Consider the following 26,077-nt stretch of genomic DNA (forward strand, 5'->3'; position numbering starts at 1 on the left):
AAGCTCAGCCTGGTTTGTAATTTACGAATTTCAAGTTAAACCAATAACCAGATACTGTTAAAATAGTTTGGCAGGTCTTACAAAGCCTAAAAATAGAATGTTGGGCATGAATAGGGAAATCACTAACTCATACAGACTGTACTAAAGCTTTGGAACCATTTGACAACATTTAGTAAAGCTTCTATTGTATGTAACCTATTACTAAGCAATTCCATTTCAAAATTTATACATTCAAAAAACTAAAGAAGACATATAAGAATGTTCACTGCGGCATCATTTGTATTTGCCACAAATTTCAATCACCCTAAATACCCATCAAGAAGGACAAGGATTATATGGAACAGGTAGGGAAAAATAAATGAATTACATGTGTGTTTCATCATTGATAGGTCTCAGAAAGTAATAAGAGCTTACTGAGAAGTAATAAGAGGAAGTTGAAGTTCCTTTGATCAACACTTACATAATATTTAAAGAAAATCACACAAAATAGCATAGATATTTAATAGGTGGCATGTTAAATACACATAAAAAACATGGATTGAGTGAAGACAGCAAATTCTGGGTACTAGTTGTCTCAAGCAAGGGAAGATTGGATAGGGGAACCCGTGAAAGTGTTGTTATCTCTAGTATTCAGTCAAAGGCAAGCATGGCAATAATTTAACTTTTTTCTTTCTAGCGGACAGGAAAATGTCTATTATTATAGTATACAAATTATAAAGTAATATTTTTAAAGGTAGGAAATATTATAAAGGAAAAATAATGTGAGACATTTCAACAAAAGAGGCTCCCAAAGTACTCATCAGAAACGTGCCATCACTGAGTTTGGTTAATGCGCTTCCTTGCCTGCTGCCTTGAGTAGTTATCTTCTAGTCATCTTCACTGTTACCTCCTCTCCCTCACTCTGTAAATATTTTTCAGGGGAGAAACTTTTCCTGTGATTTCTTTGGAATTAAGCCTCATACTGTGTACAAAAGAAAATGTGATAATCACCCTAAAAGTTGTTTTACAGAAATTGTTAGAAAGCTTCACAAACCTGTTGGAGTCAGCTTAGGCAAAAATGTAGATGATGAGTTCAGAGCCTCTGTTGATGGCAGGATAAGTGGAACAGCCTTTTGCAGAGACTTTGGGCAGCAGCTATCAGAAGGTAAGCATGCACTCTGTCCACCTTGTGTCTGCTTCAATGACCCTCCTTTTCAAAAGGCTCTTACAACAATGCATTGTGTTCCCAGTGCAACAATATCCAATTCTGCATTCATGTATAGAGAAACTTAGGAATAGCCTAAGTGTCCTTTAGTCTGAAAGTGTTAAAAGCTTATTAATAGAATGGAATTGTCTGTTGTAGTATTTTAAAAAAAATCAAGGTGAGGGGCTGGGGATTTAGCTCAGCAGCATAAGCGCCTGCCTTGCAAGCAGGCAGTCGTGAGTTCGATCCCCGGTACCGATAAAAACGAAAAAGACAAAAAAAAAATCAAAGTGCAGAAAAATAAATACCATGAAACCAGATGTTTGTTTTAAATGCATATATTATATATGTGATTATATTTCAACCCTATTTGAATTATCCTATAAATGAATGTAGACAATGCATGAAACTCTAAAATCAACTACCTCTAGAGAGTAAAAATGAGAGTAAGGGCTTTTTGTTTTACTTTTATATTTACCTCAAAGATTTTTAAATAGATTTATTCTGTAATTGTTTAATGAACAATGTTAGTACTGATGTTTGAGTGACATTTCTGTCTAGAAATATGAAAGAAACATATAATGTGTTGAGTTTTATGTTTTGTACCACTATTTGTCTTTAGGAGATGAGTTCTTCCCTGAGAGATCTCATTTGCCCTGCGTTTGTAGTTGAGGTTGTTCTAAAACTGCAGAGAAAAACCAGGGTAATGGAGCAGTGCTGATGGTGTGTAGTTGAGTTTGCATGAAGGTGACCCAGGATTTAGTCCTTCAGATGCTTGATCATCACACGCGGTGATTGACTGTGTCTTGTGTGTGTGTGTGTGTGTGTGTGTGTGTGTGTGTGTGTGGGTGTGTGTTAATGCAGTTGACTCCTTAGATATAAGTAATAGCCCAGTCTACTCAACAGAGGAGAGCACTGGTATTCCATAAGTGCCACTGATGTTTAAACTAAGCCAGCAATTTTACATCACCCTAATGAACGTACTAATGGCATGATAAAACTAAGGTGCATGAACCGTTTAGGTCGTGGTACCTAGTCAGCCTTTCTATATTCAGGGTGACATAAAGCTGTAACAGCATTCGGCAATGCAGTATAGTTTTCATATTGTACTTTTTATTAACTGTGACACAATGGATTATGGCACTTTAGGTGAGAAAGGAAATTCTGTCGCTGTTTGAAATATGGATCAACAAAGTGATTATTCTCTATAGTTTCTTTCTTGGCTTTCCCCTATTCTTTCTGCAGGGGTTGCTCTCCTCTCCAGTTCCTTTGCTACCCAGACAGGCAAGCAGACAGACACACAGATGGGCACATATGTACCTACACACACAAATTCAAAATTTTAAACAATTAAACAGTTTCACTTCCAAAGAACAATTTTGCACTTCAAAAAAAGACACTGACTTCAATTGGGTCACATAGTGAAAACTCTCCAACAAATGAGCATAACACTCATTGTGTGTTTGTTGTATGCCTGCACAAATTTTTACTTTTCTGGCTTTGGAATTCTTCATCTGCACTTACCTGCCTCAGTGGAGCATTGGGCCTCTGTCATCATCGTGTAGTGATGGTAAGTACAGGAAAAAGCATGATTGCCAAGGGCTGGGTTGTTCTGCAAGGAGCACATTGTGATGGTTGACTATTAAAATAGATGAAGAGGAGGAACCTTAAGCCTAATTTCCAAAGACTTCTTTTTATATTTAGTGTTTAGCCACAGGGACCAATTATACTTCATAAGTATATTCCAGAAGAATGGGATGGAGATGTGGCTTAATGTGCAAAAATGATCCATTCAGAATAGTTTATATAAATTCAGTATTTGAACAGACAATGGAAAATCTGTTGTGTGTACCAGATTTTCCTAGGCATAGGGGATTCTAATGCCATCTGAACACTTCAGTTCTTTATACTGTAAACAACTCTTTGCATTCTGCAGGACAGTAACTTGCAATACGTAGTTAGACAGTGTTAGACCTAATCAGTCATGCTTTTATCAAGAGTGTAACAGACATACTTCCCCTTTCCACATATATAAGATATAGCCCAGAGAGGAAATTTTAGAATCTCATTTCACTTGCTTCTATGGGGAACAAATCTAAGAAACCCCATTTATCTGAGGTTTTTCCGTATTGCAGAATTCTCTTCTAAACTACAGCACATAGTAGAATCACTTTAAGTACAAAATATGTGTATCATTATTGGACATAATAAAAATAACTCATATCATGTAGTCTTTCTTTGGGTAAGGAAATACTAATACATGGAGATTAATGAATGGCAGTATCCCTTTCCATATTTATGTGTCTATTTAAATATGCATCTATTCAAATCTGTATGTATTTACATAAAATAATTTATGACACAGTAACTTATGCATTTGTAGAATTAAACTATAACCATGCATCATAATTTTTAATTGCTTGCAACATTAGTTTTGAAAGCAAATAAATTATGACAGTATGTTAAGTTACTGGCAAAATGGGTAGGCAGGTATCGGGATCAAGCTTGGAGCCCTGCAGCTAGGAGCAATACCTGGAACCACACTGCCAAGTCAGTTGAAGAACAACCACTGAAAGCTGCTCTCTGCTTCTGCAGCACCAAACACTCAAATCTTCTGCAGTTCTGACCATCCACAGTGGTTCCTGTCACCTTCTCTAGTACCTGCATCTAGTGCTTTTACGTGATTGGTGGATCCTGAGTCACGTGTTCATTCCTGAGCTGCAGTGGAGGCTGACAAACAACTTAGTGTTTTCTACTTCTGTAGTAGGAGGCTGGCTCTGCAGCCAAATAAACAGAAAAATTGTCAGATTGTTTTTACAATAGTTATACTGCGTGTTTGGGAGGGAGTAGTTTAAAATACCGTATTTCATTCTGATACAAATTGTACAATTTGTACAATACAATTGTATTAGCCTTTTTCTAATTCATGCATTTTAAGTTCCAATGTATTAATTTATGTCTGCGTTTTATTTTTAGTCTTATGTCTTTTTATGATGTTATATACACTCGTATATAATTGCTCATAATTAGATCATAATTCAAATGAATGGACTTTGTCATTGTTCTAATGTTAAATATTGCTGATACATTTTCATTATTTCAAAAATAATGTGATGAACATCTTCACATCTAAAGATTTGGCACCCGAATCTTAAATCTGAAGATAAGGAACCTAGAAAGAAATCTTATAAACCCTTGATTCTCTAATAAAAAAAGAATATATAACTTACAGCTTTTCTTTAAGTGACTTAAATATAGATACAATCCTTACTCCTTTTGAAGTGATATTTTATAGGTTCAGAATTAAGTGAAAGTTGAAGCTATCTAAAAAATGCTTCAGCATTTTAGGTAGTCGAGCTGTGTTTGTTAAGCAGATATTTACTAAGCAGTAAATTGTTTTTTAATTTAATAATTAGAAAATTAATGTCCTATGTTTAGACTAAGTAATTGGTTGATCATCATAATAAGTTATGTCAAATAACTGTTAGCATTAATTTGTGCTTTTTCAAATAAAACAGTTTCAACTTTATTAGGATCACATATCTCAGAATGGCATTTTCCTTACTTAACAGATACACTAAATCAATTGCAGTGCTTCAAAGTGTACTGTGTTCTCTTAGAATTAAATGACATTTTCATAACATGAATATTCCATGCTTTATTTTCTAGTCCCCTGGAAAACCTTCAGTCTGTTTTTGATTTTTAGAAGACTTGCTCTTTCCTTTGAGATTCTGGTTTTGTTGCATGTCTAGTGCATGAGATACTTTACATTGTAAATAGAGCTCAGAGAAGAGAATATCTAGCCTGCAGGTGGTGTTATAGTCTGAAAATGGATGTGTATAGAACTGTTGGAAAAACACTAATAGCCTGTTTTAGGAAATAATGACCAAAACCTCTCATTTGTACATATGCTAGTTATTGGCACTTAAATTAATGTGCATAGCTTAGACTAAGATCTGAAAGTTTCTTTTATATGAGCATCTTTGACTTTGAAATATGGGATTATTTGACTTGATACAGTTTTTGTCTTGTCTTATTTTTACCCACAAAATCAGGCTTAGTTGCAATTCTGCTCTTATGTGGTTACTTTCATGGCATGATGCAAAAGAGGCACTAGGGTAGCAGAATTGGAAACATTAGGGGAACACATAGCATTCCTTAGTGTTCAAGTTTCCTTACATAACATTCCTTCTGTTGCTCTTCCCATTGATAATTCCATTTCTGTTCCCTTGATGCCTACCAAAAAGCTGTTCATAACTGCATGTGCTCTCTAGAATTGGGATCTTTCAATATGTAAAAAGTTAGTGCAGGAAGTCGCTGCATTGGATAATTTACCATGTCTTTAAAAGTCAGTATTTCTTCTGATGACCTTCAGCTACAAACAGACAACTATTTTACATGTGTAACAAGCCATGAAGATTAGCATACAGAATGGAGGAATGGAGTTACTATTGCAATCAAGTGAAACTCACACAAAAAAGTATATATATGTAAAGAGTCAAGCATAATAAAATGCACTTAAAATTAATAATTCAATTTTGACATTACTGCCAGGGCTAAACTGTGTATAATCTTGCAGAGGAAGTTGCTAGATGTATTTTATGTTTTATGTGTACTTCTTTCTTTAGAAGGATGAAGCCTTGGGTTTTTTTTTTTAACCAATGTTTCCTCCAGCCCTGCTAACATTGCCTAGAGGCACATTAAAATTCCACTTTGATCAATAGAAAGATAAATACCCTAATATTGTCAGGGTTTATCTCTCAGTATGGGATTACTTATGATGCCTATTTTTCTTCCTTTTGTTCATCCACAATTTCTCCAACCTTATCCTTTATGTTTTGAAGAAGGAAAACCTTTAAATATTTGTTTTTTTTTTTTGTTGGTGTCATAGGTGATTAATATTATTTCCATAAACTTTTATCAAAGGCTTTTCTGCAGTGCATTTCTCTTGTGGTAACAATTTGGGGTTTAAAGTGCATATTTGCCATATCACTTGCCGCAGAGCACTGATTATACCTGCAGAGAGAAGCGAAGATTTATGCTCCATGGTTTGGTTTATTTGAAGATCACAGAAGAGTTTAGGTCTTTGACTTTCTTGGAACAAGGGGGTGATATCAGGCCAGTGATTTAACCCTCTACCCTGAGGACATTCATATGTAAAATAAAACCATTGATAGCTCTCATGTTATTGTGACATTTATGTGTACACAGGCCTGAGCACTATGACTCCTATATGAAAGATGCAAGCTCAATAAAGTTAATTTTCAAAAAAAACCTAAAGTTAATTTTCCTTCTCAACTTTTTTCTCTGAAAAGAGGGTGCAAATTATTATAGCTCATTCTTATATTGACCAATAAGCATTTTTAAATGTTGAAAGTTATATGGCTTATTAAGTAAGTAATCATGGTCAGGCAAGGTTGGTACACACCAGCAATTCTAGCACTTTGGAGTTTGGTGCAGGATTGCCAAGTTCAAGACCATCTTGGGCAACTTAGTGAATAAACAAGACTTTGTCTTTAAATACTGCATTATTTAGCTTTTAAAAATGCTTTTCATTATTCATTTCTATTTCAAGAAAGCCTCTCTTTTTTGTTTCTTTTTCTCTTTTCTCTGCAGCTATTTTATATGAAAGGTTTGTTTGCTAAGCATTTTCAGTAATAGACGTATAACTGCATCATTCCAAAGTTCATGACTAAAAGGAGTTAACACTCACTCAGTGACCACAATGTGGACATTTTCTATCAGATGACGCATATATTACAAGATAGCTTCAGCCTAACAGTTGGAACCATTTTCATTATGTAAAAAATATAAGTCTGAAAGTCAGTTTTGCATTTATCTGTCAAGGGCATCATTTGAGACAGAAATCGTTTAGAAAGAATATTGCTTGATTTTTATCCTGTTACTATCACTTTACCTTTTTTTCTGAATGGTTTTCACTTTTTTTTTAATTGTAAAGAGTGGGAAGGCAAATAACAAAATGAAATTAAATCTAAAATCTTTAAAACTATGAAAAACTGGGCATGGTGATACATTTATAATTCCAGCACCCCGAGGCAGGGGCAAGAGGAAAAATTAAGATGTTCAAGCCCAGTGTGGGCAACGTAATGACTTAGCAAGACCCTATCTCATGATATAAGAACAAAGGGCGGGGTGTGTATCTCAAGGTAAAGGCTCTGGGTTCAAAATCTCAAAAATCCACAAAGAATTTCAGGAGTAAATTACTCTGTGTAAATAACCAAATCAACATTTATATGTGTTTGTTTATGTGTGCCTAAAATGTTTTATACTTCCTTTTTATAACTATTTATTGTAGAACAGTATATCAGATATAAAAATAGTATACTTCCTCCTTCATCGGTCAACTTTAATAGTTACTAGCATTTATCAAACCTGTTTATTCTTTTTCAAGTAGTTGCAAATGAAAATCTATATGTGGTATACAAAATTATAAACAAGTAACTTTGCAAAGTTTTTGAAATATATTGAAAATAACTCTTTTGTTAAATGCAGGAGAGGAATAAATGACATGGTACTTGCCTTATGTTTGATAGCTTGGGGGTTTAAGAGGATTTGGTGAGACATTGTAAGCTATGAATTACTGAACTTCTAGCTTTGTAAGTACAGTAATTTCCTTTATTATTTTATCAGAAAGAATGGTCTTTTCCCGTGACACTCTGAGAGATGAGCAATGGATTCAAAGCTGATACTCAAAACAGGGTAGGAACATCAAGAGTAGGATCCTAGTGTGCTTTTTAAATTGTTAGAATGGTGTACTTTCATTCTGTAGCTTTAGGGTCTAGTTTATCATTATTGTATTGAAATGGTAATTGTCAGTTTCCCAGCTTACTATTCCCTGTCCATGTTACTGTTCAGAACTCAAGTTAATATGGATTCTGTTTTTAAGGCTCATATACATAATCTTATTGAGATATTCATGTATAATATAAAGTATACAATTCAGAAGTTTTTAATATAACTTTACTGTTTTGTTCAATTGTATTATAACTAATGATATAAGCAATTCTATTAGAGATAGCGGCAGGCATTATGGTAACCATTGTTGATCACCTTGTATTATGTTTTTACATTATCTATTATGTCCACCCTTTTGACTTGACCGATTCTGATCTGTTATGTCACACTAGGTTTTACTCTCTTCCAAAAAAGCAATAAGAACCGTGGGAGCAAGGAAACCCAAAATGTGTAATAGTCTTTATACAAAAGAAAGGAAAAGAAAGTGCTCTAATCTATATCACTGTATGTATATTTAAGTGTATAAGATAGAAAATGATATCACAGAGTTTTATTGGATCATTGAACAGAACTGTTTGCAGTATCATTGTTGGAATGTCCACTCTACAAGCTTTAATTTTGTGACTTGAACAATTATTTCTAAGATGGCAATATGTAATCCATTAACTAGTGATTTCCTACTGTTCAATTTTTTCTTCTGTAAATCTGTATAACTTGTACCCTTTCACTGTTTTTTTTTTTCTTTTCTCCTTAAATAAAATTAAAAAAAAATATATCCACATAGAAGTGTTAAGTTTTGACTTAGGATATTTATGATGATGTTGTTTCCTCTTCCTGAAATTAATAAAGAAAGATTTTCTTGGCACATTAGTGCAAGTCATGAAGTAACTGTTCACTGACTATGATGCTCAGATTCAAGAAGAACGTCAGTGGTTCACAAGGCGTCGGTCATCCTCCAGTGTCACTGGTGTTTGTGCCTGCTCATGCTTGTTCTGCCACTCAGAAGGGTAGGGATTGACACAGTATCTTTTAGAGTGGGATCTCCACACTGTGGCATTATGGACAGCAGGACCAGTGGCCTTGGCAGAGCCTCTGTCTGCACTGTAGAATATTTAATATCACCCAGCCAAAAAATAACTCCTCATAGTTAAATTGTCCTCTAAGGGCAAAACTGCCAGCGTTGAAGGGCAAGGAATACCTTAAACATAAAGTGCTGCATAGGTTTCTCTACCCTTAGTCCCCACCTAACCCTCCAGTTATAACCTCTTTGGAAATAATAATGAAGCCTTTTCTTGAGTGTTGAGATCTCTCTATCTATTATAGGTAATTTATAGCTGCCTGAGGAGTTACTAAATACATTGTTTTTGTGATCCAGGAGAATCCAGGGCCATGCCTGTGCTAGCTAAGTGCTCTAGTCTCAGGTCTGTTTTTGTTTCTATCCAAACCACAAAGTTCTGTTTTGTTTTGTTTTGTTTTTATCAAAAGAGTAAACTTGTCATTTCTCGTACTCCCTAACTTTTTGATAGTGGCTTATAGTTAGGTATAGGGCAACTGACATTTCAATGATACACTGCTCTACTTTCTTTCCTGTAAAGGACTTAACAACTTATGTAATATTTTAACCTTTCTTTTAAAAATCTCATGATACTTAGATGCTTTTAGTTAACAAAAATTCCTATTGACTCTGGGAGATCCTGCTTGTTTGCTGACACTGTATTCCACATCCCTCACAAAAAAGAAAGAAAAAAACTTCATCCCTTAAATTACTCAAAGCCCTGAGGCAGTTTGCCCAAAACAGAGCTTCATTTTGACTTTCTCTCTTGGGAAGCTCTGTGTTTTCTTCCCTGCTTTAAGACTGCTGTGGCTCATTCTTTTTAGTTAGGAACGTGGTGCAGCTCTAACATCACACCCAGAGTCCATCCATGAGAGAATGGGTTTAAAGAGAAGACTTATTCATAATAAAGTGCAGAACAAATACTTAGAATCCATAATAATTACAAAGGCTTTCGTTACTGTTTCAGAACCAGAACTAGTATATTGCAAATATGAATTCTACAGGTAAGTTATAAATGGGAGTGTTTGGAAGCCATTAGGAAGGAGCCTTGTTTTTCCATCCTGAACAGGGCATAATGATGACTCCGCCACAGAGTTATAGAAGGATTAAATGAATAAATCTGTTGGAAATCTTCAAAAACGAGCTGGCATATAGTATGTGCTCAATGATTGTCTCATTTTCACTTTTTCATTCTGTGTCCTAAAGAAGAAGTCTCTTGATAGACTCTCATTTTTCTACCATTTTTCAAAATTCTCACTGTGTTTTCAAAATACTATTTTTTCTTTCTACCCTTTATTCATTATTTTGATCACACAAAAAAATCCAAATGGAACAATTCCTGCCAATATATGTTGGTCATTTGTAGCTGTCTTATTGTATTGAATTTTATATATTTGTGATCAGTTTTAACCTTTCTGAGAATTTGCTTTGTAGAGGGTGACAGATCATGTTTTGCAAATAAGTTCCTTTTTTAATACAGAAAAAACATAAAACTTCCCTGCAGTTAACTGAGCAAGCTTAAATTTCAATTTATTACAGTTTTTACATGACAAAAAGATAGATTATTGCCCTTTTTTGATCGAAGTACAGTGATATCTTGGCTCACAAATGCTTTTGTGAATACTTCGGTTCAGAAGCATTTGGTAAACTTTTGTTTTAATTTGCAAACTCTACATGTGCTGATGCATACAACTGTAGCCATCTTTCCCAACTGAACACAAATGTGGCCATTTTTCCAGAAGCATGGAACAAATTCAGTCTGTGGACTGAGGTACCACTGTAATCTTGACTTTGACAGGTCAATATGAATCCAGTCCTGTACCCTCTGTTTGTACTCCAATATTTCTTTTGTGGCTGGGACACACAGAGCATCAGTGAGGATGTGGCTATAAGCAAATCCAGCTCACTGTGCCTGTTAGCAAGATGTTTCTCTGAAAAGAACCCTGACTGACAACATCACAGAAGAACCACAGGGATCATATTGAATGCCCTAATCAGTTAAAGGAATAAGAAATCAGTTCCTATAGTTTTAGGCTGAGATCTAAAATGGCAAGCGTACATAGATATTTTGTCCTTACGATCAGTCGAGATCAACTGTGTTAACCATATACATATGCTGCATAAGCCTTTACTTTTATGGAAAAAAGGAGATGAAACATGAATCAAAAGAAGGGACCTCACTAAAACACATCTTCTCTTGTGAGTGGGTTCAGGTTGTCTCAAACTTAACAGCAAAGAAGATAACATGATAAGTGCTGTTTGTACTCATCACCTAGTTTCGCCAGTTGACTGGCTTGTGTTTCATATATACCTCCTTCTGACAGGCAAGCCCTGCACGTCATTTGCTCTTTAAACATTTTAATAAGTTAGGGCTCTGGTGAGAACAAAAATTCAGTCAAAGCTTTACATACACTTCTCAGGAGACTACAGTTTCTTCAAAATAAAAATCAAGTACTGGTGACCAAGCTGGCTTACTGGGCATTGAGATTGCAGGAAAAGCATCTGTGAGATACTCCTGCCTGTGACTGTCCCATGCACTCAGATTCTTATTTCTTCTCTTTTGCCTTTACTTTGTTTACCTGTCTGATATTTGAGTTCCCCAAAGAAAGAGATACCTCAATGATGCTGCATGTGGCTCTATCCTCTATTTTTGCTTCAAAATAGAGATTTTTAAAAATAAGCAATATGAACTGATTTACTAGGAATCAAATTTCCAAGACTAACATAATAGAGAACATTATTTCCTCACTGAGCATTTACTATGTGCCAAGTATTTTTATGCATTTTATCTCTTAAATTTACCACTGCATCAACTGTTAAGAAGTCCCATCCCATTTTAGCAATAGAAATCTGGGATCCAAATCATAGAAGTAACTTGCCAAAGATTTTAACTCAGATGGGCTTGAATTTTCAGCCAGATGTTTAACAATTCTAACCGGCCCCTCTCTGACTCACTCTGTCAGTGGTCCATATTTGTAGCTTGTGTCTCAAGCTGGTAAATACTAGGTGTTATACAGCTGTATTCAGTGTTTATAATAACATCTTTGTGGTAAGGCATTTTAAAGCATTTTACAAGAAAATCTTTTACTGTATATGCTATGTTAAAATTAGGTTCAATGCAAGCCAAGAAGACTAAGAGATGATCTGGCGGCCACATATATTTCCATGTCTAAAGTGTGTCCCAGTATGTTCACGATCTCTCTTATGTCTGGCTGCAGAACCATTACATGTTTACTCTCCCTTCCCTTCCACATCAGCCCCTGACAGATGTTTTGAAAATGCCCATCAAATTATGTCATTTCTCTGTTAGATAACTTTCAAAGGTTTCTTCTAAGTAACAAAGAGGAAAGCACAGATGCCTTTCAGGGGCCTGCAAAACCCCAAACCACCCAGCCCTCTCTGCCTCGATCAGGAACTTATTGATTCGGTCCCTGCAGCAGCCCTGCCAACCTGGCTGCTGATCTGGTTCTTTCTCCTCCAGGTTGCCATGTTGCTCCTGCCTCAGGCTCCCGTTGTTTCTTCTGGCCTCCACCGTTAGGGTTACGTCAGAGGCTTTGTGTTCTTTGCTGCATTGCCCTTGTGTAAGGGATTTTTTCCTTTTGGTTTCATTGCTTCATGCTTATCTCTCTTTCCTCAATTTAAATACGATTTTTATGGGAGCAGCAGCTTTGGTTTAGTGCATTGCTCATGTATTGCTAAGCAAGTACTAGAAAACAGTTCAACAAATACTGATTGAATGGATAAATAATGCTTGGAGTAGGTGCAGCATGTCTGAATCTAAATTCTCAGAACAGTGTCCGGCCCTGTCAGCTAGCCCCTGAGCTTCCACTTTTTCGGGCAGGGTTAATTCCAACTTGGAATTTCGTCCTCACATAATCTATAAAGCACATCTTAGGAATTGCGCCAGACAATGCAGTTTCTCAGAAACCAATGGGACCTTCGATCTCATGATACAGGCTCTTAAGTCTGTGTTGTTTTGAGGTAGCTGCTTTTTGCCAGTTTGTAGCTCGTGTGGACTTGACCTTCAAACCAGCAGCATTCTGCGCTTGTCTCAACTGGAGGTTTGCCCACTGACCTTTTGCTTAGGCCCAAGGCAATGTTTTCATCTCTGACAAACTCCACCACTGCCAGTTTCTTGAGTGTCAGTCCTTATGAAAAGGAGCTATGCTCTCAGCCTATAATCATCGCTAATACCCGATCAACTGTGAACAATGGGCGCATTTGAGGGGGAATACTAAGACAAAAAGACCTCTGCGATTCCGAGGCAGCACTAAACTGGGGCACATGAAAAAGTTCTAGCACGTGGGATGTTGCCCTTGCAGCTCCCATGGGGGGTTGGGGGTCCTGCCTGGTCCTTACAATGGTCTATTATAAGGGCACCACTGAACCACGTAATCGCAGCCCTTTACAAAACCCAGAAAATGTGTCAGACATTATACAAATGTTAACTGGACTCAAATGTTAGACTAGAAATTTTATAAACAATAGGGTCCTCTTAATCTGATCAAATCTTTCTAAAAAATTATGAAACGAGGCAAATTTTACCATCATGTATTAACTTCTTGGGTTTACTGGTTGTCTACAAAACTTTCATTGGAAGAATTCTACCTGAATATGGTTTTTTTTATTTATCCAGATCTGTAAGGTTTTTTTTTAAATTGTGGAATTTAGATTTTTATTACAAAATAATTCATTGTATGTTATAGTAAATATAAAAAAGAATAAATGAGATTTTAAGTACCTATATTGTCATCATTCAGGGATCATCATTGTTAAAGTTTTATTGAATGATTGGTTGTTAGTTTTGTTCTCTTTCCTTTGCATGTGTATAAATAACATGTTGAAATTGACTTAGGAAAGCAGCATATACAGTGTTTTTACCTGTTCTGTGCTCCTACTTAGATAAAATTTTTTTCTGTTTTTAAATACTCTACAAAATGTGGATTTTAATGACTGCATAATATCTACCTGTGTGCAGTGAATGTAACAACTCTCAACTGCAGGCATTTTTACTCCCCAGGAGGCATCTGGCAAGAACTGGAGGCATTTGTGGCCATCTCAAAGGGGTTGCAAGGTTACTGGTATCTAATACGGAGAGACCAAGATGCACCTAGATGGTGCACATACCAGCCTTTACCACAAAGAATTACCTGGCTCCAGTGTAGTGCTCAAGTTAAAAAGCCTAAACTATGGCTACCTCTAATTAATTTACTTCATTAGCTATTATATATTTATTTTCCTTTTTTGGTTGTTGTTATTCGAAACTAATAGGCTAGATATGATGCACATACCTATGGTTACAGCATTCTGGAAGGCTGAGGCAGGGATCACAGGTTCAGGCCAGCAACTTAACAACTTAGGGAAACCCTGTCTCAAAATAAGAAAGAGTTGGGAAAATAGCTCAAAGATAAGGCCTTGGGTTCAAGCCACAGTACAGAAAGAAAAAAATAGAAAGATGTTAGAAAAACTCAATGTAGTTTAGTCTTTTGAGGTCATAAATTATATTACTTACCTCTGCTCTTTACCTTTTATAACTTGAAATTAGTTATAGACTGTACATTGAGTGGACATGGCTGTGTTCCAATAAAATTTTATTGAGAAATAGGTGGCATGCCCTAGAATGAGAGTATATTTGTTTCTCTTATGCATGATTCTCTGATGGACATCCTTATACCCAAATCTTGGCTCCCATATCTGATGATCTCCTTAGAGAAAGTTCTTGAAAAGGGTAGTGGTTATTGGCTGTGTATGTGTGGCTTGTTTATTTGTTTTGGTTCCAGAGAGCAAACTCATGACCTTGAGCCTGCCAGGCAAGCGCTTATGCCACTGAGCTAAACCCCCGGCCCCAGTGTGTATGTGTGTTTTAAAAGTTTATATCAATTTGTTTTATGTGTTAAAGTTCTACAGTTGATTTTCTCAGATGAGATTGTTCATTTCATGTGGATTTCTAAACATATCTATGTCATTTCCATTTCCATCAGATTCAGAGCTACTGTACTTCCAGGAAAGTGTCCTGTGAAGGGTTGGAGGCATTTACACATTTAAAAGCCCTCTGGAATCAGGCAGATTAATGAGTGAAGCATCTCAGCTGTCAGTCTACAAATAGAGTGGTGCAAAAGTGGAAGGATAAAAAGTAATACAGGAAAATGCTAAACTCTGCCCAGTTGCTAGCCTACTGGAGTATAGTTCAGTATTACTACATTTTATGACTTATGCAGAAAAAACCAGAAATCCAAATTTCAGTAGTTTTATTGATTTTTTCAATTTTTATTTCTTTATTAGTACACATTAGTAGTATATAATGATTGCATTCCTCATAGGGAGTTCGTACATGAACATAAAAAATCTTTTCCAAGTTTTTAGTTGTTGATGACAAAAACATAGAACACTAAATACAATATTTGTCAGTAAGTCATACCTATGTCATACCATGCTGCTGGGGGGACTGTGCTTTAGCTCTGCTGCCTGGGGACTGTGCTTTAGCTATGGCCGAGTGAAGGCTCTACAGTGAGACATTAAGGTAAATCTGGTTATATATTTTATCAACTCAGGGCCCTACTGGCTTTGATAATTTCTAGATGACAGCCATAGGAAATGTTCTTCTTTGGGCAGACCGTGGTGGAAGAGGAAACTTGTGTCTCTTGGAGTAGGCTGTGGACCCACTGACTTGCCTGGAGATCTAGTTCTTCTGAAGCTGCCTAAACTACTTGGGATGAGTAAGGCTCTGTTCCATCCTGGTTGCCATTCCAGAAGCTGTCTGGATCCTAGCCTATGGGCCCTACAAGAGCCTGTACAATCTAGCCTTCATCCTTAGCCTCTACTGTCCCCATTCTCATAGACATCAGCCACACTGGTACCATTGTTCCTTGATTTACTGAAGATTTGCAGAGTACCATGTACCAGGTCACATTCTAGACAAAGTAGAATGAGAGCATGATGGATTACATGTGATGGCAGGGCACAGGAGGGATTTTGAACACGTACTCAGGATAGTTTATAGGAGGAAAAATGGAAGAGGTAATGATCTTGGGGTGGGGTGGGGAAGTACACAGGATAGGTAGTGTTTCTCAAACTTTTGTGTGTATAACAATTCTCCTGGAAAACTAACTATCTAATATAGATTTGTGTGCCCTGCACCTACTGATTCTGATTCATTAGCTCTGGTTTAAAGTCTCAGAATATGCATTTCTGACAAGCTCAGTGAGTAGTTTAAAGAACTATAGGCCATTTCAAGTACTTTACTTGTTTTGTTTTTCTTCAGATATGTAAGGAAGTATTACATTATTGCTTTTTATTTTGTTTTATTTCTTAGAAATACATAGGGAGGTATCACACAATTAGTTTCATTTTGTTTTATTTTGTTTAGCTGAGAACTGACAAAATGTGGCACATATTACATGGATCACTCAAGGCATTGTATTAAATATTGATTGTAAGGAGACAAACACAGAAGCAGTAGAAGAGCCAGGAAACTTTCTGTCATCTGAAAGAAAAATTATGATGACTTGGATCAAGTACAACAAGAGAGATGAACATTAGTCAAAATGTATTTTTGAGAGTGGAGCCAATCCTTCCTGATAGATTGGATATAGTTTATTAGGGATAAAGCATCAGAGATGATGAGATGATGAGCAGGTAGATTAAACCATGCAAGGACCGTTTTTAACCTATAAATGAATAAAAAAAAATTCATATTTTAACCTAATAAAAATGGAATTTTCCACTGTTGAGATGAAAAAGGCTATGGGAAGAGCTGATTAGAAGAGGATGATGAGGGGCTGGGGATTTAGCTCAGCGGCATAAGCACCTGCCTTGCAAGCAGGCGGTCGTGAGTTCCATCCCTGGTACTGATTAAAAAAAAAAAAAAAAGAAGAAGAAGATGAACATGGTTAAGTGTCTATGGTCCTACCAATAGTACTGTTGAGTAGACAGGTGGAAGTGAGTTTGGGGTTTAGATAAGTCAAGCCTGGAAATTTTACATCCATTGGCTTAGATCTAAACCAGTGCTGTAAGTATAGATAGATTAAATAAGGCTCTGAGCTTCAGTACCCAGTGACATATAAGAAAAGAATGGGGGGAAACTAGCAAAAGACACTGAGAAGAAGTGATGTAAGACCAAGACATATAGTGTGAACTGAGTCCCAAGTAAACAGCATAGATCAAGAGTCTCTTTGGTGTTCCTGCAGCATGTGAGGCTTATTCCCACCAGAATACTTTGGCACTTGGCTGGAATGTTCCCCTCTCAATCAACCTGGTTTCTAACCAACTTCAGATCGGTGCAAGGCCCTTCCCTGAATCTGTGAAGATTCACTTAGTCGCTGGGCGTCTAAATGTTGTGCAAGCAGTGTATAGCAGTATTTCTTAAATGAATGGTGATTCTTTTGATGGGAGAAGAAGTCCATATGAGATCATATTAAAGCTTTGCTGCTTAGGGTATAGTGCATTCCCTGGGCCAACTGGGATGCTGTCCCCTGATATCGTGTTTGAAATGCAGGGTTCTGGGCTCCATCTTGACCTGTGAAACCATACTCTGCATTTAACAAGGTTTCCAGGTGATTTGGAGGAACATAAAGATTTGCATTCAATCCTGTATGTTTCTCTGGGTATACCAAGAGCACAGTTGGGTATATTTCTCTGTGACAACCACTCACAATGAAAAGTTAGAATTGTCAAAATCAGATCTCTTCCAAAATTGTTTCAGTGTTCAATCAGAAGTTGTCGTCATAAAGTTAAAAAACAAAACAAAACTGTGTATAGAGCTTTGCCACAATACTTTATATGGTCACTTAAATGATGCCATTATCAGTTGTATTTTGAATTGAACTAAGGTAGAAAAGAATATAAAATGCATAGTTTCAGGTGCATTGTAGACTATTTGGAAGAAATGAATGCTGGTTCTGTTTTCTGTGTTTTAAAAATGTTGCTATTTAATATGACATGGCTATGTGTATGGTTTGATAGTGTATGGTTGAGAACAGAACCTCTAAATGCGTTTTCTGCTACAGTGCATAATGTGCTCAGTCCTGTGGGTCTTGTTGCTTCTTTTCCCATAGGAACTCGATTCTGAAAGTGATGTTTTTATTTGAGGATTATAAATACTGTACAGACAACCAGCTACCACTTTCAGATATCGTTTACTTCTCTTTGACTAAGATGAAACATGGTGTTATTTTTATTGTCATGAGCTTTGGTTTAGTCTGAGAGAGAAGAAATAATGTATGTATTAGGAGTGTTTGCTACAATCTTTTTTTCTAGGTCCACTAAATATTATTTGTCCTAAAACCAAAGCATGCTTATCTTAGAGTTTGTAATAGGCACACCAATTCATAAGTCAGTAGCTAAAGAAAAAAGACTTGCTAGGAATTTCTGGTAGGGCTGATCTAGTTTATTCTATTAGACTGTCGGAGTTGTAGAAAAGATTTGCTCTCATTTCATCTTGTATACATTTACAGCTCATTTTTCTCATTCAGAAATCTTCAAATAGAACAGGAAATGGTATGAAAGTATGCAGACCAATAATTATGTGTGCAAATTCATGTATTTGTGTGTGAGCACATAAAGGTTTGTGAGCACACCTCTGATGTACAGCGGTTTATCTTTCTCTCTTGACTCACAGCCCCAGCTTAGAACTGATCATCAGTGAAGTTGTCTTTGTAGTTTGCCTCTATGGTCAGAATACTGAGAACTGGCTCTAGTTCATAGCCCTGGCAAGCCTTTTAACTTTCTTCCCAGAGTTTCTGTTTCTTTCTCTTAAAAATAGGATTAATTAAGCATATTGTATGTTCTTATATACATGTTTATTCAGCTAAGACAATATTTACAAAAACAATTTTAAAATTATTTGTACATATTCTATTTCTTTTTATCAAAATCATCCCATTTCTTCCTTTAAGCTTTACTAAAACTTCTTTTGAATAGGAAAGCTCAATTTTTAGTTTGGTAGAACTTTCTTTGAGAGTAGGGGTCAGCATTTTCTATAAAAAGCCAGAGAGTAAGATACTTTGGGCTTTGAAGTGCTCATATGAGCTCTTAAGATTCATACTCTTATTGTTCTTATTTTTGGTTATTCAAGTCTCCAGAGGTTACAGATCATATTTAAACCAGTGGTCCTGGTTGTGTTCCAGTAACACTTTATCAGCATTGAAATTTGAATGCCACATAGCTTCAAGTCCCATGAAATACCATTCATCTTTTTTATGTTTTCCAACAACTTGCAAATCTAGAATTCATCCTTCATTCATAGGCTATACAAAACACAATAGGCTGGGCTGGGCGCGGCTGGGATGAGAAGCAGAACTGTATTACACAGAAAAGGCCTTGGGATCAGCAATTTTAGTTATTTATACTCTTCATTTAAGTAGCATTTATTCCTGTTTATTCATACCTCATCTTGACTCATGTTTTGAGATCAGACTTCATTTCCTGTTATCTGTATCAATTAGTACTTACTAGAGAAACAGATTTCATGCAAGTTACCTATACAAATATACAAGAAATTACAAGACTGGTTTATAGTGGCCACGTGTGGAAGCGTGCAGAAGGCTTATGCGTTTGCTGGAGAATCAAAGGATCCAGTCAAAGTCCTGGAGCTCAGTGTCCCACGCGAGTCTGTATGAGGAGGCCAAGGATCTACAGTGGAAGGCTGAAGAGTGTGCCAGTAGATGGCAGCCAAGGTGAAAGTGAAGACTGTGAACGGTCCTTCCTCATTTCCCTTTTATACAATTCTGGTGAGGGTTCTCCTTACGGTGGGTCTTCACACCCAGAACTAGGCTGATTCAGTTTAATTGGGCGTTTCTTACTCAAGTTGAAACAGCCAGTTAACCATTATGTCATCCTTCTATTTTTGAATCAGTGATACCTTTGTAAAGAGTGTACAAGATCGTATGTCCTAGAAAATATTTTCTGGGCTAGTGGTTTTTTAAAAATTTTATTGTTGTTGTGTGTTTTTGGTAATATTACAGTTGTGAGATGGTAAAAAACCTTGGTTCTTAGGACTTGTGACCCATATCATTGCATACTGCCCTTTTTGGTAACTGACCCTTAAAAAACAACATAAAAATGGTGGTAGTGAACAACAGTTGAGTGATAGTTTTTAAATTTTTTCCCTAAATGTAAGATAAGAAATCTGAGCATTTTGAGTTATTTTTAAAAATCAATTATAAACTGAAAGGATTGTAGGAATCTTTCCTCAGTTTTATCCAAATTCTAGATAAAAGCGAGTAGAAAGAGAAGAACAGGACATTTGAGTGGAGACATTTTTCCCCTAGTGAATTCTGTTGTCAGCCAAGATGGTGGTATCTATAGTCATCATCTCCCGTGACAAGTGTTCCAGGATCTCATTAGGAGGAAATGATGAGAAATAGCCTGTCACTGTCACCTAAGATGTACTACATTGTGACAGCCAGGAGGTGATTCCATTCTAATTCAGAATCTGCTATCAGCTCAAGATCTAAATGAAGAGAGGAGAGAGGGGAAAAGGAGCAGTAACAAAAAAGAGCATTCCCAAACCCTTTGGATTTTTGTACTTTAACTAAGCTAATATGTCAGTAAACACTCTATCGTGATAAAGGATAAAGTATCCTACCTTTATTATGTTTACTTTTGCTCTCTGAATTCTTTAACATGGATGGTTTGTTTAAAGGTTAAAAAATATGAGCAAATTTTAGGAAATCATAAAAAGGCTTGTCTTTTTTAATGCTATGTATGTTTTCATTTGCATACTTTACTTGATTGGCTATTTGAAAATTACGATGAAGTCATTTATGAAAAGACCACAGATGTGGATTATTTCATATATATTACATTGATGTGACCTTTAAATTATAGAAGTGCTATAGAACCTCATAACAATGCTATGAGGGAAGGTGGGCAGTTATGAGTCTTTCTCCAGCTCCTGGTTGAGAGAAGCAGTACACACAAAGGTTATGCAACAAACCACCTCTTCCCAGTGGTACACGATAGGGTCAGGGCAGAGAGGGTGTCAGAAGACTAACCATGTGCTAGGTGGATGTGTCTCTGAGTGTAATCGGATAGCCTGTACATCTTCAAGACACTTGCAGGGATTTTGCCAGGTCAAAACTGTTTGCAGAATAATACAAATACGTCTTGCTTTTCAGTTTTATCTCACAGGTACACAGGACAGTTTTCTAAAGACTTCATGATGTGTTTAGATGTCATCATTCTAATGTTTAAGGAGATACATGCTAGCACATGATCAAACATTTTCAGTTTTAACCTTAGTAAGATTAATGCTGAGTCATAAAGCCTGCATTAATAGAATAAATTTGAAGAATTTAAAAAGATCCTAAGACAAACATTTTTGACAGATACTGGTTTAGATATTTTATGCGCCCTTATTTAATGCAGAAAAATATACCTATGAAGCAAGTATATTAATCTCAGTGAGCACAGGAAGACATGTAGGTATGGAGAAGTTTGTGACTTTTGTGTAAAGTCACAAGTGTAATAATCACAAAGCCAGAACTGGAACCTAGGTTTTGAGTCCTTAACTCCTATGTCATCAGGTACATGGTCTCTCAGAGAAGCACCAGAACATACCTGGGTTTGGGCACTAACTTCTCAGAAGTGAAAGATCTCCTCTTCACCCAGGGTATATCAATGAGAAAAAATGTCCTCCTGAACAATATAAAATAGGAACTACAAGCTTATAATCTGTGAGCTGATTCCAACTGGCTATGTTTGATGGGTTTTAGCCTATGTGGACAGTAATATCATTGGATTTTTTTTTTTTAGTTTAAAAAGGAAGCTCATTTTGCCAGCTACCCTTAAAAACTGGAAATCTAGCAGGACTGATCTACTGGTCTGGAAAACCCACAGAGCTGATGTGAGCTTCAGTTATATCTGTTGCTCCTTTTAGATGAGGTGCATGTCTTTAACTTTTCCACGGACCTCACTGCTCCCTGTTACTTTATCCTGCAGGCATGTCCGTCATTTATGCTAGCTGTTTGCGTAGGAAATATTGGGAGATGCTCTGCCGACTGCATAGCGTTTATAAACCATTTTAATTCATTTGAAAACTAGAAAGGCCCTGATAGTAAAAGCAAAATGCACTCTACTTGGCTTACTCAAATCCAGATGTAGTAAAGACTTCAGTAACAGTGCCAGGTAAAAAGCAAGTTACTTCTCTCCTTACAAAAGCATTGCACTCTAATTCATTAAAAAAGAAGAATCTGACAGTGAATTAACATTTATTTTTAAATGTGTAGTCCTTTCCTTTCTAAGTGTAATAGTGAAATGAGCACATTATGCTCCTTGCCCTCATTTTATGTTTATTTTAGTAATGTCTATTGTCCTCATCATTATCATGTCTGGACCCTTTATAAAGCTTACAGTGTCTCTGTGAACCTCTTTGCATGTTGCATCATACATTTGAAGCAATTTGAGATGGTCATCCTGAACTTTATTATCCTTAGCATTTAGACAAAATAATGAATTTCAGTTTTTCGTTCTTAAGACACTGTGTCCCCATTTCAACAGTGACTGTTAAGCCTTTATCATATTTTAAAATGTATTTCTTTGTTTGCCTCTTCTTTTGACTTTAGAAAGTTGGAAATCATCTGTTTTTTGTTTATTCACAACTTATATCCTATGGTTTACAGTGCTTAATATATAATAGTAAATAATGGAATAATACATAAATATATCTGTATCATTTGTGTATAATATTTCTTTCTCCGACCTCAAGAATTATATTTTAAAATTTCCATTCTTCCTAATTTGAAAGTTAATTGCAAAGATATTTCCTGTTTGCTATATTGCATATGTATCCTTTCCTTCTCTTCCTCCCTCCCTTCTTCTCTTTCTGAGTGTGTGATGCTTCATATTGTGTTTAGGGTAGCACCCTCTGTTCCTGATGCAAGTTCGGTATCAAATTACCTAAGAACAAGGTGCATATGAAGACCAGGTTGAGGCTGATGAACTTTAAAGTTTAGCATCATAGACTGTCTTCCAACTAAAAGATGGTCTTCTTGCAGTCAGAAGTGGCAGTTATTTAGTCATTAAAAAAGTCTCATGTGTAACCGTAGCTTTTAGGGAATGTTTCCTCCAAAGGGGGCATCCAGCTCTTAACCTATTGCTGAAAGAAAAATACCATTGTCTATTAATACTACTGGAACTAAAGATGAATAGTGAATTGGCCTTGATCTGACAGTGAGTTTGACTGTGATAGCTCATCCCTTAAAAAGGTTCTTTTATATTTATGAAAAAAAAAGCATGACGTCAAGCCAGGGGGAAAAATTGATACCAATATTTAAGACCAAAGTCGTAGGGCTTCCAAAAAAAAAAAAGCCCCTTGTGAGAATGAGATTTTTACATGCATAACTAATTAGCTTAGGTTATTATAAGCAGGGCTGCTGTGATAAAGTTTCCGGTGGTGTCTCGGGATACCTTGTTTATAGTGCCTTCTCTATGCCAGCCAGTCTGCAAACTGGAATTTTGCAGACAGAAAGTAGAGGGAGAAATAGACTACCGTTTCTCATTGCATTGGGGCCACCTTAAACGTTATTATGCTGGAAATGCTAGAATATAATCACTGTCAGGTGAGCTTTATTCTTATTCATATTTGGTTTCTGAAATCTAATCCAATAAATGGTTGAATTCACCTTTTTAGTGTTATGATAATTAGCAGGCTATTTTCTATAAGTGTAAATCTCATTTAATGCTTATTATTATCTAGTCCTTTAAATAATTCAATATAATTTTGAATAAAAGAAATACTAGAAATTTATTTCCCAACGTGTGTCTGTGCTGTCTCCACTAGCTCCTGTTCATAGCTCATAAGATTAAATTATGTTTATCAAGGAAAAATGACTTTAAGTTGAATGTCATTGGCTTTGAAAAAACATTTAACTATATTAATGTTTATAAGAGAAGAGGAAAAAATATCCTGGTGGCTTATTAACAGCCCTGGCTTTCAAAACATATACATATAAGTGTTTTACGTTTGAAGGAAACTGCTTAATGTGGAATTGCTTTTTCTGTTGAGTTCTTTAGTAATTAAAATGTTGAATAATCATGTTCAAATGAAAGGGGAAGGAATTAATCCACAGCTAGTTGATTCAACCCTGAAAATATTTCTGTTTATTTTCTACAACCGTTTTACAGTTAGTTTGTAATGAATTTTTTAGTGCGTGTGTGCATGCATTTTTACATAAAACCATTCTGTTTGTGAAGCAAAGTGAGATAAACTGAGTTATGTGTCGTGGAGATTGTTTTTCCTATCCTACTAAACCCTTTCAGGTGTGTTGGGGACATTTTTGCCCGACAGATCGCTATAAACTTTTAATGATTAGATATGAGAAAAAGGTCACAAGGTTTGAAAAGAGTTGTATAGCTAATTGCAGAGAAATAGAATAGAGCAAAGCATTATCCCAAATCCCATGCTAGACTTGAAACTTTTTAGTAATAGCAGACTCTGTTAGCACCATCCCTGGTACCTGAGTAGTTTATTCTGCTGGTGGACTAATTCATATCAAATTTTATACCTGAGAAAAGAACCATCCAGTATACAAAAATAACCACACTGTCTTCTTTCCCTCTGTGGCTATGTTCAGGTGCAGACCCACCTTGAAAACCCCACCAAGTACCACATACAGCAAGCCCAAAGGCAGCAGGTAAAGCAGTACCTTTCTACCACTTTAGCAAATAAACATGCCAACCAAGTCCTGAGCTTGCCATGTCCAAACCAGCCTGGCGATCATGTCATGCCACCGGTGCCGGGGAGCAGCGCACCCAACAGCCCCATGGCTATGCTCACACTTAACTCCAACTGTGATAAAGAGGTAATTGATGTCTCCTCTCCTCTCCTGTTTCCTTACACTCAGTAACTGTCTGTTGATACTCTTCTGCTCTTATCTATGGACTCTAATTTGTCCTCCTGTCCACAGTCACCAGCCCCTGTTCCCAGTTTGCCGGTGTGGCTGCCACATTCCAGTCTCATGTCACCATCACTGGGTTATTGGGTGTATTACACACGACAGGAGGCTTGCCGTGGTCTGAGCAGAAGCTTCCTCAGCTTGCTTCTGCTTCATGATTGAGTCTTCTCTTCCCTTCCATGCCTTGCCGTTTAAGAAGCAGTGAAAATGCAGAGAGAGGAGAGGGGAGGTGAAAAAGGAAGAGCAAAAAATAGAAAAGGTGTGGGACAGGCGGTTTAGAAGTTCCGCTTGTTGTGAATGTCTGGAATCTTATTTTATTTCTCCCTGGATTGAAAAAAGAAAAAGTACGGATTGTGTGTGGATGGATTTGAATAATATAGCACTTTACAGAGAAGTAAAGGTTTAATTGCCGGATATGTTGAGTTCCATAATAAAAGTGCTGCTGCCCATTAAATCTGCTTTGGTAAAGGCTGGATTGGAGACAAGACTCAAATAGACCTTCAGTTGTTGCAAAATCAAAATGTGGAGCATAAAAATACCTGAGAGGAGAGTTATGATTTAATGCCTATTATTTCCAAATTATGAGATGATCAGCTTCATTTTAATAGTATTATAGGACTCTGAAATGTTTCTGTGCATCCAGAGGTGACTTCTAAAGTTCCACTGATTCTAATCACTAGAGGAACTAAGACTTTCCCCATGCCCAGACCAAACGTTCTTTTCTCTGTCCATATTTGTTATCTAGCAAGATAACTTGACACAGTTCCTTCCTTCATTATTCTGTCTCTTGTTAAGATTGTACTTCGTTTGAAAGCTTGATTCATCTTGTTGCTATGCCTTCAGCCTTGTGTGAATGTGTCATTGAAAAATCATTTGCAAATCCATGCCATAAGCTTTCTTTGCTTGTGTTTTTGCAGGGATTTTATAAATTTGAAGAGCAAAACAGGGCAGAGAGCGAGTGCCCAAGTATGAACACCCATTCACGAGCGTCGTGTATGCAGGTACTGGATGACTCAGCAGCCCAAGGATGTAACACTTTGTAATGAGAATCTATATTTATGGCTTATCACACTTTCCTGATGACTTTAGGTTTTTTTTTTCCTCCCATTGATTTTTTTTAAAATAGAGAACGCTATGAACAGGGCCATTTTCTTCATAGTAGTTAAGAATGAAATGATTACTAGAGAAATT

At 36.4% G+C, this 26,077-nt stretch overlaps 1 protein-coding gene across 10 annotated transcripts in view; it reads left to right on the forward strand.

Moving 5' to 3' along the window:
• Mitf (melanocyte inducing transcription factor) overlaps nucleotides 1-26,077 on the forward strand; it is a 198,710-nt gene that overhangs the window by 147,702 nt on the left and 24,931 nt on the right. For 9 of the 10 annotated variants that reach the window (XM_013156514.3, XM_063260242.1, XM_063260243.1 and 6 more), the window contains exons 3-4: nucleotides 24,566-24,793; nucleotides 25,804-25,887. In XM_013156514.3, coding sequence (XP_013011968.2) covers nucleotides 24,566-24,793; nucleotides 25,804-25,887 — 312 coding nt within the window. Of the gene's footprint in view, nucleotides 1-24,565; nucleotides 24,794-25,803; nucleotides 25,888-26,077 lie in introns of those variants that run through there. The other variant, XM_063260248.1, reaches the window with a different exon arrangement.

Source organism: Cavia porcellus, unplaced genomic scaffold (genome assembly GCF_034190915.1).
Source record: "Cavia porcellus strain 051 isolate PalLab524CR breed Dunkin Hartley unplaced genomic scaffold, mCavPor4.1 scaffold_13, whole genome shotgun sequence".
NCBI lineage: Eukaryota > Metazoa > Chordata > Mammalia > Rodentia > Caviidae > Cavia > Cavia porcellus.